This window comes from Acanthochromis polyacanthus, chromosome 17 (assembly GCF_021347895.1).
Source record: "Acanthochromis polyacanthus isolate Apoly-LR-REF ecotype Palm Island chromosome 17, KAUST_Apoly_ChrSc, whole genome shotgun sequence".
NCBI lineage: Eukaryota > Metazoa > Chordata > Actinopteri > Pomacentridae > Acanthochromis > Acanthochromis polyacanthus.
Window position 1 is genome coordinate 8,684,008 of NC_067129.1, and position 16,178 is coordinate 8,700,185.

Below are 16,178 nucleotides of genomic sequence, written 5' to 3' on the forward strand. Positions count from 1 at the left end.
GGCAGATAGGGAGGAGGTGCTGAAGTGTCAGACCAGTCTTTCAAAACATTTCACCACCACAGAGGTAAGGGTAATGAGCCGGTAGTCAGTCCGCTGTCTCCAAGGCGTCCTGCAGGGCGGCCTCTGATTGGTCAGACCAGGATGTCACTTCTCTCTCCACCGGAGCTGTTCACTTCAGCCGCTGCTTGTACCGGGGCAGGAGGAGGATGGAGGCGTGGTCTGACCTGCCGAATGGTGGTTGAGTCTTTGCTGCATAGCCTTGGTCCAAGATTTAAAAACCAGCTTCCTTTAGGCCATTCTTCACACTTTGAGCAGATATTCTCTGTTTGTGAACACCAACAACTTCATCAGCAGTCTCTGTAGCTGATTGCAAAAGCATATGGATGATCCCCGCACGACGATGGGCTTGAGTGCTGCTGACACCTGGTTTCTGGGCATGTAGCAGGTTGTCTGTTGCACAATGCTGTCTGAGACAATGACTTAAACAACAAATGGTGGATATTCAAGTGCCTGGCTGCAGTCCAAACTGGCCAGCATCCAGCATGCCAAGGGCTCGTTCTCATCTTTCTCTGGTGTCATTTGAATAGAATGGCATTTTACAGCCTTTTCAGTTAAATTCAGCTTTATTCATGTGGCGCCAATTCACTGCTTGAGTCATTTCAAGGCACTTCAGTCACGAAAAAATTAAGCAAGAAACGACACAAAACAAGAATTTCCTTTGATTCCATTTGAGCAAGCATTTGTCAGCACTGAGAACTAAAAACTCCCCTTTTCCAGGAAGAAGCCTCCAGCAGAACTAGGGTCAGCTCTAATGATCAGTGGGTGGGTAAAGGGTGGAGAGAACAGGAAAGCAGAGAGAAGACAGACAGAAATAGGTGAGACCAGTTACTGCACATCAGAAACATGTAGCTCTGCAGTCAGAGATGCCATCAGAAGGGACAAAACACAAACAACAGTGGAGATGAGACGAAGTTAGTAATATACAATAGTGACGTATTAATGTAGGTAGGGAGAAACAGAGTAGAGCAAAGGAGAGTGGCTCAGTTCATGATGGAAAGTCCCCCTGCCTTGATTTTTTTGTGAATGTTCTTAAAGAAGATATTAGAAGTTTTACTGATATATATGAAGAGTTCATTTGCAAAAACAGGTAACATCGTTTTCAGAAAACTCATTTTTTTATTGTTTACTTGAGATAATAATAACACAAATTAATTTTTTCTCTATTTTGTCATGTATTTTCTACTTCGTCAAATCCACTGAACTTCAGTTTGACTGATATTGTCTCAAGTAAACAATAAGAAAAAGTTTTCTGAAAATTTATCAAAACGGAGTTGTCTGTTTTGGCAAATGAACTCTTCATATGTAATCACTTTAGATATTTTTACGATTTTCTGGGAAGATTTTTACTCATTTTTTGAAAATATTTACAAGAATTTTCTTGCCAAATTTAGGGGATTTTTAAATAAAACATTTAAGGAAAACTTTTAATGAATTATTGGAGTTTTCTTCCTGAAGGTTTCGCTAATTTTCATAAATTTTTGGATTTTTTTCAGACTAGAAAACGATATTCCCTGGTGCCCGTAAATGAGGACAACAGGAGGGTTAAAGGTAGAGAGAATGTCTGTCGCCCAAAGCAAAACTAGCAGTTTGTTCCACAGGAGAGGAGCCTGATAGTGAGGGTTCTGCTTCCTATTCTGCTTTTGGAAACACCACAAATGAAACTGCAATGTGAGTGTGAAGAGCTCGAGCTTCAGCTGCATTCTGCTGGAAGAAGCACAGAGAGCCATGTTTCTACATGGAGTAGATTTTTAGAATCACTCTGATGCAGGATGTTGCTCATTTTGACAATATTCCGCAGGTTAAAGATGCCGGTCAAGGGAAAGTCTGTACTGGTCACATTGTATGGTCATTGAACTGACCAGGGTGAAGATTAACTCTGGTCACTTATTTGTCACGAGTTAAACAGCACAAAAATCTTTAGTGCGTTAACAGATCGCTAACTTAAACCCTTTCTCTGACCACAGCAACAGAAATGACACCATTCGCATGCTAAGTTATGATTTTTTTGTTTAGTTTATATTCTGTATTTTCCAGATAACCTAGTGTTACATGTGTTTTAGTGTGTTGGTAAATGAGAATTAAGTCCATCTGCAGACCTACGTCAGTGTGTTGTTGTTATAACTGGTCCTGTGTCTTCCCCTCAGGGACTTCCTTGCAGCAAGAAAATTATCGCAAAGCTGAAAATAGAATCAAAGGGGAAATTGAAAAGCGTCCCGAGGCTCAGACATATGACTCAGTTTGTCCCTTTTTGCTCCTTTCCCTTTATTCCCTCTACCCTTTGTGGCTGATGGGCAAACAGTCTGCCTGGTCAAACTCTTGTAATAAATCATACTTAAATGGCTGAATAATGTGTTACTGTCATTATCATAAACTTTGAAAGTGTGTTCCACATGGAGATGGTTTATCGAGATAACTTTTATTTATTTAGTAAAGCCCAGATTTATGACAAAAAGTTCAACAACAGCAGTGAAAAAAGCTGCTTCTCGAAACCCTGTTTTTGATTAAGTAAAGGTCTAAATGTCATACACTCGGTATTGTAACACGTTACATCCCCTCTTTTCAAGAAATCACAATTAACAATTCAAGCCTGCCTCTAACGCGCACATTAGAGACATACAATCATCACTCATTCATTTCATTATTTATTTATGTGATTATTTGACAGAGATAATGCAGTTTAACACAGTTCCATTGCAGAGCATGAAACTGACGGCCTGCACAGAGATTTTATCGCTGTTCCAGCTTTAATCCCTTGTTGAGCTTTTTCACGCACACAGTGCAATTAAAATCCAAAGCTTTCACTCTCAAACACTTCATTCACCATAAATACGCTTCAGACACTTAAGCACCGTGAAATACTCGTGACAAAATACATTAACCATGATGCGTAAGGGAACATTGCATTCCCTCCCACATAAACGGATACTTAACACACATGTACACTCATCCCACATAAACACACAAGACAAACAAGAAGAGATGAAATGTAACAGGGTGCTTGTTGGGAAGATTCTTTAAAATTATCGTTTTTGGATGATTTTGCAGCTAAATTCAATCTATAGAGTTTAGGTGCTTCCTTGCTTTGGATGCTTGTCAACTTGTAATATTTTATTCAGCCTTCAGCAGCAACCGCAAATGTAATTAAAATCTATTTTATTACATACACGGCTCCCAAAGGCCACACTATCATTTCTATGTTCTAGTGATGCTACTAAAGCAGAGACGGTCTAATAAAATATGCTTTGTGCCTGTCGGGAGAACACGTCTGGAAATGTTTCTGTTTCTAATCAAGTCCCCCCAACTTTGTGGAAGTGCGGAACTAAATCACTGGAGTTCCCCTTTAAGATGACATATATTCAACTGTAGTTTCCCCCGCAGTATAGATACACAGAATATCACATAACACATAATAAAACCGAAACAATATCTGCAGTCTGTTTACTCAGCAGTGAACACACTGAGCGTGTTTAATTAGTAGTGAGAAAACTTTATGAATCGTGTAGAAACAAGCAGAGAAAGCTTTAACATCTCACCTCACGTATGTCTGCTGACTATAGGCAACTTTCAAGAAAAATTAATAATATATTGATTTACAATGACACAAATAAATGAAAGTAGAAATTCATTGAAAAAGACACACAATAAAGGTGGAATAAAACCAAATTACATATAAATTTTGTGTGTTTTATAATTAGTTCGTGCATTTTTCTGCTGCTCGTGTGCATAAACAGCAACACAACCTTGAAGTGCCCTGTAGTAATATTTTTATATGATGATCTCTGGAGGCTTGTGGAATTTTATAGGCACGATCTAGTGTCATATTTTAGATTTCTGACAGCTTTGGACGCAAACGGACAGAATGGTAAGACAGAACTGTGTGTCCTGAGTGAAATGTCACAACAAAAAATTGAGCTTTAATTGAGAACAGGGCTGTTGAATGGAAAAAACATGAGGTGCTCTGGGGATGCAGCGAATTCCTGTGAAGTCTGACATCACTAGAAGCACACGGATTCCACGGAACTGTTACACACAAACACACACACTCCTTATTTCATCCCATTGTCCTCTGTGTGATCCCATGCATGGATGGATGGATGGATGGATGGATGGATGGATGGATGGATGGATGGATAGATAGATAGATAGATAGATAGATAGATAGATAGATAGATAGATAGATAGATAGATAGATAGATAGATAGATAGATAGATAGATAGATAGCATGCTTTCAATGTTCCCCTACATCTTGTGATGTTATTTTCTTCGCTGGCTCTCAGCTCTAGACTGTCTGGCCTGAAAAAATGCGGCTTTCAGACCCTCTGCAGTGTTTACTTTCATGTATTTCTCCTGAGTAATACTGAAACTGAAAGAGGCATAATGTTTAGGCATCTCTCCTTTTTTTAGCCGCCACATTTCTTCCCTTTAAAGCTTCAAGTCTGATTGTGATTTTGTTTTTTCTCAATCAAATAATCTGTTTATTTAGCCTTATTCATGTACGTGCTTGTAGCCGGTCCTTTGCCATGTTGACACGCTTAGTTTCTCTTTCCAGTGAAAAGAGGGGAGGCTGTGACTGCCCAGAACAGCTGCTTAAATGCCGCCCTAGAGAATTTTATTTGGACTAAGCTCAATGGAGACTTTTACTACATTACTCACGTTACATGAATCACCCAGTTGATTGCTATCTTTTGACAGCTTTCCACTGGAACGGCAGCTCTCCTGTGAGTGTGTCAGACTTTATTTGTTCTTTATCCATACACATTTAGGCTGCTTTGTACTCTAGAGTCTTTGCTAGCTAATTAAGATGTTTGCTGTGACTGCTTGCTAATCATGTTTGTTTACCAATGTCACATACATCTGTTTTGTATTCAGGTAACCACAGCCATGCATGTTAATTGCATCCAGTTAGGAACTCATACACAATGAGTTCTGCTTTATTTAGATACAACCAGATGCTTTACATCGCAGACTATCACTGTTCCAGCTTTTAAGAAACTGCCCATCTTCTGGATTGCACACCCAGAGCATTTTCTGCTTGTAGAAACCCATTTTTTTGGGTCTGACAGATGCACAGTCCTGCTCTGTTAACAGCCGTGTTTACTCATCAGCAGTGTTCCTCTTCCTCATCTTTGCTGGTGCATTGCTTTGTTTGCAGCTCATTTGTACTAATTGCTTTTTGCAATAGCATGAAAGCATTGACAGAAAAGTTCATCATTTCATTTGCATGAACGTGTTGTCACATAAAGCAACAAACAAAAAGGGAATGTAAAACATTACTACAGAGCGCTGCTAGTGGGTTTAAACATATCAGCATGTGTTTACATGTTGTGGTGAGTTGTACAAAGCCTTCTGAGTCACTTTGGTCAGCATCCATTGGACCTGAAGTGTGAAAATGAAAAAAAAAAGAAGTGTGAATTCAGAAAGAAGTGAGCTTTCCTCACTTGTGTATCTGCGCCTGAGGCATTATTAAGCACCTGAATTGAACATTTTGCTGAACTGTCTTTGGCTAAAATTTACTCTGAGTTGTGTCAGAGCCAACTATCTCTGGTTGTGTCATGACATGTTAGATATGTTACCTTATTAACATGTCCAAATGGAGTTTTTTATATGCTGGAAAGGAGATCATGTGTGAAATAAGCAGTCAACACCATGGCTGAACATTCCTGCCTGGAAGCAGCAGTTTATAGATAACAGGATTTTATATACAACAAACTTCAGGAACCAGTCTGCTCAGCTTGCACTGTGGGGCTTTGGGTGTAATTTTTCCTCCTCAGAATCAGTTTCTGGTTTGCACATATATGGCTGACTTCGTCAGATTGTTTTTTGTTTTGTCATTGTGCGGCCTGTAATAGATTTATGATGTTTTAGTGAGCCAGTGTGCTCGAGTAGCAGTAAATGGGGAGAAGTGGGTGGAGAAGAGGTCAGACTGTTGTGAGATGGTTGAGGATACAAATTGATGATTTTCATGGAACATTTTGGACATACAGGGATGAGTTTTCAGTTTTTAGTGACGATTTCTGGAGGTCTGTTCCTGTCAGAAGAGAGTTGTTCATCTCCACAGTCAGCAATATGCTTGCTCTAAGGGAATCTTTAGGTTTACTGGAATTTCCTTGTATAATTTTACAGGGTCTGAATTAATAATCGACATTAGGACTTATGTAGACACATACATTTGTATATTGTAGAGAATATTTTAGTCCTCGTGTTAAAGTTTAATTAGTCAGATAAAACTGTATTTTATATAACATTATAGGGTCTTAAAATTAGTATTTAAATTTGCCAGGTATATTTGTATTTTAAATAATGTTATAGTGAAAGCACTTTTTGAAATCCCTTGTTTCTAAAAGTCACATAATAATAATAAGAAGAAGAAGAAGAAGAAAAAGAAATTGTGCATGTTTTGTGTTTCCTACCGAAGTAGAAATGTAGGGACTAAAACAGCATTAATGCCTTCATAGAGAAATACAATTTATAGAAAAACATAACTGAATACATTACTAAATAAAATATGAAACATTTAAATAATTAAACACTTTTGGAGGCTTTATTTTTGGTTCTTAGTTTAAATTTTCGACAGCATAAAGGATCACCCAGAGTCTTGGCCTTCCTCAATAATAAAAACACGAGAATAAAGTCTAATATGAGAGTGAACATGGTGAAATGTTGCAGTAGTGTTTTCAGCTGCCTCGAGCTCCGCTCCTATTGGCCCAGCGGCGCACCACGTGGTCGGGCAGTCACGCGCTTTCCAGGAACCCGTCAGGAAGAAGAAAAACAAAACAAACCCGAGAGAGCGTTAACAGCGTGTGGACTCCATTGAAAAGGGAACCTTATTATCTTCAACACGAGAACGTACACGAGGTCCAACACCAAGCCAGACGTATGCGTGGGCGTCCTAAAAGTGAGTGGGACCGTTATTGGCCGTTTTGGGGGAACTTTGTCGGGCAGCGGTGGGTGTTTTCGCCGCGGTGGTGGATTAGCTTTGAAGCTAACGGCAGGTCGGCTGTTGTTGTGTATCGGGCTTCAGCTGGGATGAGGAAGGGGGCGGACGGAGGCCATACTGACTGAGCTGCGGGTGAAAAGGAAGCAAGACTCGCCAGTTCCGCATTTAAAAGGCACAGTTAGCGGCAAGTAAAGACGCCTCGTCGTACGCCGCAGTTTATCGAGCTCTTGCAGCGAGTGTTAACGTGAAGAAACGTAGCTAGCTCCACGGTCAGCTGAGATAAATATCGGACACTGTATGTCAAATGTCGCTTATCGCTAAACCTGCCAAAAGAATTAACGTACAGCTGATTTTGTTGACTGCTAAACATGATTTGTCAGTCTCTTTAGAAGTGGAGCGTTTCTGTTTCTGGATCAGGATGGTAAAAAACTGCACTTATGTAAGGAGATTGGCTGGTACTCTACTTTTAAACTATCCAAATCATGTTGCACCGCTCGGGATATGTTTAAAACTGTGAAACATGCCCGTGGTGTATCTGGTAGAGCATTATTAGACTGATTTAGAGCGTATTTGTTAGAGGAAAAGCGCCAGTGGGCCAGTGAAATGCTCACTTTTTGCAGGCTGCCTGAGCTCTCGGTACACGCCCCCAACACTAAGTACATCCAGTACCGCTGAAAAAAAAGCTCGGCACAGCCAGAAATTTCCATGTGATCGGAGGTAAATAATGCACCCGACTCAGACTCACAAGTCCAAGGCGGAAATGGCTTCGTAGACGCTTTGTTACGGATGATAGTTAGTTTTGTTTTTCACCTAAACAGCCCGCTGTATAGTTTATAATCGATTTGGGCAGATAAGGGTTTGACGTTACGTTTCTTCTTCGGTAAAAATGCTAACTAACGTCTCAAGTTGACGTTTATTCCTGTGCTGCACTCGGGTTTTGTGGCAGGTGGTAGATTCTACTTTAAATGTCTTTTAAATACAGCTATCTAGGCCACGGGCATGTAGGCCTCCAAGTTGTTTATCTTCTGCCTCAACCAAGATTGAAACGGGCTGTTTATGATGGAGCAGCTCGGGAGATTGACAGTTCCGTCGGCCAATCAGATGCGCCTGAAGGCGGGACGTAATCTCCTTTCGGCCAACAGAAAAGCGAGATTACGTGGGTGTTGGCACAGATGGTTAGATTGAGCTTTTGTTTTGCTTTGCTGAGGATCTGTGATGAGTGCAGAGACTGGCGAGATACTGGTGACATTTTTGGCTTTACTGGTGTTTATAATGGGTCATTTGTAAGCTGTACCTGCATGTTATATAACGGTTATTGTTGTGGTGCAGAAGCTTATGCTGCCAGGCTGTGCTTCAGCAAAACAAGTGGATTCATCACAAAGAGATGCAGGGATGTGGCTTCTAATGCTATTTAGAAAATATTTTAAAATAATCAGATCATGTTTGCGTTTTCCTGCTGACACCATGCTCAGCCTATGCATGCTTACATAAGGTGTTGTTAAACCAAAGCTGGTTGTGGTTTCATCAGCGTTGTCTGTACTCAAGTTAGTCATCCATAACGTTTTTAACAGTACCCTCTGAGAGATTTTGCACATTCACAGGGGAATAATTTGCACACTGTTGCACACTCTCTACAGCTGTCTCAAATAAATGACATTTTAAATAATTTTATTACTGTATTACTTTATAATAATGGAAAAACAGTTTTTTTATTTGACTTGCAGCACCTGCTTTTTCTGTCTTTGGTCCTCCTTTACATTTTCGACATAAACAGTGTCTACTGTTACTTACCAAAACACCAAGTTAAATTTTTCAAATATAAGAACCTACTTACAGTGTAATAGATGTTGATATCTTGACTCGCTTTCAAATTCAAGGTTGCTTTTTTTATTGTCTGTGCATCTTTTCCAACCACGTTACTGTTTGTTAGCACGGCAGGCATTGCAATAAAGAAAATAATCAGAAACTTTCTTTGCCAATATTTTTTGCATCTCTGACAATACTGGGTTCTAGAAAAGACAAATGGAGTCTTGTTAAATCTCCTGGAAATAGAACGGTAAAGAGCCTGTGTGAAATATTTAAGCTAAACTTTCTTCCTCATAAGGTTCTCCTGCTAGTCGATAGTGCTCTTGAGATCACGATTACTTTCTTCATATTTTAGATTTGACTGTTGTGTTTGTCTTGTGAGCCTCATCAGTGACATTTCTGTTGTGCTTCCACGTTATGTGTTGTGTTACTGTTTGAGTAAATTATGCAGACTTATTTCTTGATGACTTTGTCAGCCTCAAATTGTTCGTTTCTGTTTCTGTGTAATTTCAGAACAAAGCCGGTTAACTGACCTTTTGACAGCTGATGTTTTGACATGTTTTGTTCGGGAAAGCACAGCTGGGTTAGTTGCAGATATTATTGTTATATTGTGCAGTACAGAAGAGTGGTGTCAGTTGCACCTTTCTGGGGAAAAATAGTTCAGTAAAATTTCTCTGCACATTTTCTCTTCTAGTCATGCGCCCTCCCACCACAATAGCTCTGTGTCAGCCCAGTGGCAGCTGCCCCGCAGTTTTGGAATTACTGGTTTGCTGTAATCTTCCTGTTGATACAAAGTGTTACTGCTGTGGTTTAGAAACAGATATCTGAAGTGAGGAATTCGGCAGCTCTTGGAAGCTACCTCTGGTAACGAAAATGTAATGTCTTTTTATCAAATTCCAAACGCATGGACGCTCATGGCTCTGCACTGTAGATTTTAGAAATATTGAGATATTCAGTGAATCAAAATACTTGAAAGTAAGACTTCCTTAAGACATGTTAAGAGTAGAGTTCAACAGTGTGGGGGTGCTCAGTGAACTGAAATCAGTTCATGATAAAAATACAACAGTTTTTATGATACTGATATATTTTTGCATCATCGCAAATGCAAAGTTACACATGAAATGATCAGATTAACGTGAAGCTAAACCTAAAAAATAAAAAGGAATAGCATATTTTGTGATCACAATTGAATAGTAATTGTAAACATTTTGTCTGTAAAAAGATGATGATGATCATGATTTACTCTGAAAATTAATGCAGTCAATAATATTGAATTGCCAGTGTGCACTGCCACCTCTCTGTTTATACCACTTAGCCATAAATGACTGTGTCAATATATAATCAAAGTCGGCAACCTTTGAGCACAGTTTACGGTTAGTAAGAATCCATACTCCATTTGTCTGGTGCCGCATTGAACAAACACATTTAGGACTTGTAGATTGATGACCTTTTGTGATGTTTACAGAGCCTCTCTCACATGTCCTTTTTAGTAAACAGGCTGGCATCTCCTGCTTGTTATCTCTGTAGGGATCAGGGACCGACTGGTATCAGTAGGTAACTCATTCCAAATAAGACACTGCTGATTGGCCTACTTGGAACGCGTCCAGTGTTGTGAGGCGGAGAATGTGAGCTGTTTGCATGATAGTGGAGCTATGAGTGCAGCGCAGCACAGTCTCTACTAAAATCCTCTTCTTGTCCTGAACTACAGGGGAGGGGGGAGGAAACACAGAGCAGTTGCTGTTGAAAATATCAAAATTTCTCAGAGTTCTTAACCCTCGTGTTGTCCTGCGGATCAAAATTGCCCTTTTTTTTAAAGTTCGAAAATGTGGAGAGAAAAAAAAGCTAGTTTCATAATGAAACTTCTTCCACATTTTCAACATTTTTGGGAAATCTTTGAACATTTTTTGTTGGAAAAAAAGAAACGTTAAAAATGTTCTTAAAGAAAATCTTACGTTTTACTGATATATATGGAATCACTTTAGATATTTTTAGGATTTTTTTTTTGAAAGATTTTTGCTCATTTTTTGAAATTATTTACAAGATTTTTCTTGCCAAATTTGGGGGATTTTTTAAAAATACAACTTTTAAGGGAAACCTTTAAGGAATTATTGGAATTTTCTTCCTGAAGGTTTTGCAAATTTTCAAAAATTTTGGGAATTTTTTTGCTGAATTTTTGGATTTTTTTCAGACAAGGAAGCAATATGTTGTGGTGCCTGTAAATAAGGACAACAGGAGGGTTAATGTGTACCAATGTTTAAACATAATAGGTGCTGGTGAAGGATTTTTTCAAGCATGTATCTTCACGGAGCTATATATTTCAGTATATGCCATTTTATTACTCTCTAATCTTTTTTTTTCCACAGTGGCTCTCCAATCAGTGCACACATATTCTGGCAATCTACAAACAAACTCAAATTTACAAAAATACAAAACTTCCTATTTGTCTGTGCATTTTACTTCATAAGTAGTTGATCAGTTGTAAAACACAGTGATTATTAAGTTGTCTTTTTGCTGCCAGACAAAACTATTTGTACATTATTACAAGCACGGCAAAACACGTTTATCAGTCAGGTAGGACAGCAACCTCAGCCGATTCTTGTATCTTATATACAGAAACTAAGAAGACTGTTTTGTGCAGACAGCTACATGACACAGGAAACCAAACAAATCTACAGAAATTGCATTGTGACCCAACATGCCAATGTTAGGTGCCAAGGGGATGCTATAAGAAACATTTTGTACATCGTGTGAGAAAACATTTGCTATATACAACATGTGAGCTCCAGCAGTGGAAGGATGCAATCGTAGTGCCTCGTAGCAGCTTAATCAAAATCCAATTAAATTACCGAGCGTGAAGGCAGTGTTTTATTACCAGGCCTGGATGGGTAGATGCTGACTCTGGGTTCAGATGCAACTAAAATGAGATGTAAGCATGATGCTGCAAAAATTCTGTGCTGTTGAGTAATGTCTGTCTTCACCAGTTTATCTTTCTTTCTGTGGCAAACCTTTTCCATGAGGGGTTCACTTGTGTAGTATCCCTGGAAAACAAAACCAAAAAATATCTTGAATGTCTTCAAAATTAGGCCTGGAGAAAATCTGAGTTTTAAACCTTGTAGTAGAATGTTAAACGCAGACTGTCATAGGCTTAAAAGCAGCTCAATCTCTTGGAACAAAGGCTAAAAGGAAAAATCGAATGCAAGCATTTTTATCACTGAAGTCTGACCAAAGTCTGAGAGAGCAATTCAGCTTGAGTTTTTCGGGCCTGTCATGCTTGGTCATAAATATCCGGCTCTGCATCATAGCCTGTGTCAGCCACTGAGCAGTGAGTTGGATTATAATAAACTCCGCTCCTGGAAAATATTCGGTGCAGCTTTGACTGGAGCGCCGTGACTCATTTTCTGCGTGTTTGAAAGATTTGAAGGATCCCCGGTTGTGGCCACAGGCTTTCTGTTTGCCTCTGTGATAGCAGAGATTCTGGATGGATGCTGGTGTAATTGTTGTGTTCAGGCCGTATGTTTCCTCATTCTGCGTCTGCTGCTAATGAAACCAGACACTGCTGCCCCGGACGGAAGTGCACACTGAGATATGGTGATAGTCACAATTTGAATTTCGGAGGCTGAACTTCCAAATATATTGCTCGTGGTTAAGTGGATACGCGTGCACATGCATATTTATGTGCATAGAGTTGTGTGCTTGCACATTCTGTGCTGTCTGTAAAGGTGTTGCTTTTACAATTACTGTTGTACCAGAAGTGTGCACCGCTGTGTTTTGTGCAGCTTCCTGTTTCTATGCAAAGTGTGTATACAGGGCTATTGAGCTCAGGGGTGAGAAGTTCATTCTAGTCAGTCAGCACCCAGTGAGACGAAGCGATGGCGTTCGCAGCCCTCAGAGAGGAGTAGGATTGGAGAGCGATTTTGCGTCAGCTGATCGCTGCTAGGGTCATGTCTCCATGCAGATTCTCATTTATTTGTTATGCAAAAGCTTCAAAAATCTGCAAATGTGTTGCTGTTCTTTGGTGATGCCGGAAGGTGACAGAACGGAAAACAAGCAGAGAGTGAAACGAGCGTGATGGTGAAAGTGATTATAGGAAATTAAGTTAGGGTGAAGCTTGGTGTGTGGTTCACTCGGACAGATAAGATGCTCTTTTAGCGACTGCAGGGAGGCATTTGTGTTTGAAAACAAATGCATGACGAGTGTAGAGATTGCAAGGCACCACAAATTTCTCATTGCAAACAGCTTTTGTCATTGCAGCTTCCAGCAGATACTGGCTGCTGTACGCTTTGGGCTAGTGATCTCTCCATCAAGTTTTGTTGCTCTTGTATCTGCCGAACACCAAGTCCAAGCCTGATTCAGTTTTCCCAGATCTTGCATCCTTCAAGTACTTTTGAATCATTAACATCAATTCTTCTACTAGCTAAAAAGGTTATGCTAACACGTTCCATGCATAATAATAATTTAAAGTGGTATGTTGATTAAAAAAATGTTCCCACAATGACAAGAGACATAAATGAAAGAACTAAATTTTATAAACCAAATAATTCAATTCATCTTGAAAAAACATTATCAGATCTACAATCTAGTCTACGATCAAAATAATCATGAATTGCAGCTCTAAATATTATATAGAATTGTAAAATGTTCTGAATAACTGGCAGGGATGTGGTTAAATCACTGTTCCATTGGTTTAGCCTTTTTCTGATTTATACTTGTCAGATATTAAAATGTTTAAACGTCAGTATGTTTTCTGTAAAACTCGAGTGTCGCCGACAACCGGAAACAAATTTGTTGTTTGTGTTAATTTGATCATCAGTTCATTCTCATTTCGATAAGAAGTACCTGTTGTTTGATTTTCTAGCAGTTGGTGGAATGGAATCACGAGTTAAAATATGGAAAAGTGAAGACCTTGTTTGTCTCAAACCTGCAAGCTTGTTAGATGGGTCATTCCAGAATTGGGGGGGCATTTGGGCTTCAATTTTTTTACAGTATTACAATTGTTTGCTTCATATTTATCAATAATTGATAATTAACTATCAAAGGCTTGGTTGGCTCAGCTTACACATCAAGGGTACCATTTTTATTCCATGTTTTATTTGTTGTTTGCTAACCCTACTCTGATCACAGTAACAGGGTTGCTAATCCATGCTAATGTTAGCTTTTTCTCAGCAGTAGAAGCTAGATATTTAGCTAGCTGTTACTGCTGACCAAGAGGACAAACTGACTGATGGAAAACAGTAAAGAAAGAAGTGAAAAGAATGAGTCTAATCCTGATAATATGAGGTAGAGGGAGACATTCAATCAAGGCTGACAATGTCATGAAATTATGAAAAATAGAAGAGAGGACATAGCTTTGCTCTACTCATTCTTTTGGAAAACTGACGATGTTAATTCTAGCGTATCATGTGATTCATGGTTGATTATTTCTTCTACCAGCTAAAAGGGTTATGCTAACAGCATTGTTGTGGGGAAACTTGCATGATAATTATTATTTGAAATAGTATGTTGATTAAAACATTTTTTACCACAATTACAAGAGACATCAATGAAAAAAATACCAAAAAAGGAGATTTAACTTTCATTTTAACAGTTTTGAGATTCAGTTTAGTCAAAAAATGGTATTTTAGGGGAAACTCCAGACTTATTTGATATTTTCAAAAATATTTTCAAGCACTATTTTCTCCTGTTTTTTTTTTGTTTTTTTAAAGATTTGGTCTCGGGACAAGTAAATTTACACAACAACTACATGTTTTAGTATTTGGTACATGAATTACTTAAAACTTGATGGGTGGGAAGTAAAATGTCCTCCAATCCTGGAATCACCCAGATGTCAGTTAGTTTCTGCTCATAGTAACTCAGAAAATTCACTCAGTAAAAGTGAAGTTCTTGCTTTTCATGTGAAAAGGTCACATTTTCAATCACTGTCTGTATCTAAGGAGAGACTTCTCTCTTATAAAACTTTGCTCACACAGACCAGTACTCTGCAAACACCAGAATGAATTAACTCGATTAGCAGTTTCTTTTCCATCTTTCTGGAATTAAGAAGGACTTCTGAAAGGATGAGTGCTGAGATAAGTTGCTGTCACACAATTACTGGTGTTCAAGTTGATTTTGCAGGTTTAGGTAACCCATTTAATGGTAGCAGAATAAATGCAATTCGGTGAAATATACTAACTGACATGAATGGGGACTAATAATCTTCACTATAATAATCTTTTCCCACAATTTTGAGTATTTTTTTAGATTTTTTTTCAAGCATTTTTTTGCTAGTTTGTGTCCATTTTCTTTGTTGCATCTCTGAGATTATATATATGTCCTTTTATCTGCTTATTATTCATATACATAACAGTTATGCCTATATACATGATCTGATACGATAAGCCTTTATTTAAGTCTACAGTGGGGAAATTCGCATTGTTAAAGCAGTAAATGGGAAAGTGCAAACATTTAAGAAATACCAGTAGAAAAATAAAAATGTACTTCAGTAATAGTTCTTTGATATGTGGATATTCAGATGGTTTAAATTCCTCTGCACTATACTGCACGTATCAGTGGTATTGCACAGAAAATGTTCTTTCATGAGTAGAAATACTGATAGAGAAGTACTAATATTACACAGATTTTTATTTCTGTTGCACAAATTTTTATATAAGAAACTGCTGACATTGCATTGAAGAAAAATACATTTTGAAATATAAAAATAAATACAAAATGTGGACACTACGCAATATTTAGAATAAAATATGATCAAATTTGCTCATAATTTGGTCCGTTCAGTTTGATTTCATACTCTTTGTTTTCATTTTCTGTGCTATTTCGGCATTCTCTTGGTCTTTTTTAAAATAAAAAAATTGAATTGTGAGTTTAGTTCCTTCTTTTTTGTTTTGTTTGCAAACCTTTCCTCACTGTTCTGCCGTTCGGTGTGAGAGCAACACCCAAACCCAGCGGCTGTGGTTAAAATGTGCCTGCGCGTTACCGGTGGGTTATTTGTTTGTTTCCGCCTCTATAGATTCTCATATTCCTTCTCTCTGCGCTCTGTTTTTTTTCCACAGACCTGAAGCATACAGAGAAGCGCACCAGACCACAACAGACCAGACCAGACCAGGTTGAGCCCAGTTACTCACCCAGTCCCTCCCCCCCCTCCCCCCAGCCTCGCAGGCTGCATCCACCAGCGCTTGTGATCGTCTCCCTCAGCAGAAATTTATTGTGCTGACCAGACAGCCTCACGCCACTGGGACTGGACAGGAGACCCAGAAGTTCCCGCTGCTGGAGCTCTAAGCCGTGCCTGGCAATGCCTCAGGTAAGAGGTTCAACAGGAAGCTCTACCATCGCTGGTACTGATTTCCTCTGACACAAATGTGTAAATATCTCAAAGATAAG

At 38.9% G+C, this 16,178-nt stretch overlaps 2 protein-coding genes across 3 annotated transcripts in view; one reads left to right on the forward strand and one right to left on the reverse strand.

The window, feature by feature from the left end:
- LOC110959222 (protein-tyrosine sulfotransferase 1-like) overlaps positions 1-16,178 on the reverse strand; it is a 149,811-nt gene that overhangs the window by 45,590 nt on the left and 88,043 nt on the right. The gene's annotated exons all lie outside the window — the stretch shown is intronic.
- Positions 6,813-16,178, forward strand: part of crebrf (creb3 regulatory factor) — a 35,773-nt gene continuing 26,407 nt past the window's right edge. For both annotated transcript variants that reach the window (XM_022206008.2, XM_022206009.2), the window contains exons 1-2: positions 6,813-6,956; positions 15,851-16,098. Coding sequence is in view for 1 of the 2 variants with exons in the window: in XM_022206009.2 (XP_022061701.2) it covers positions 16,090-16,098 (9 nt within the window). In the remaining variant the exon portion in view is untranslated. The remainder of the gene's footprint in view (positions 6,957-15,850; positions 16,099-16,178) is intronic.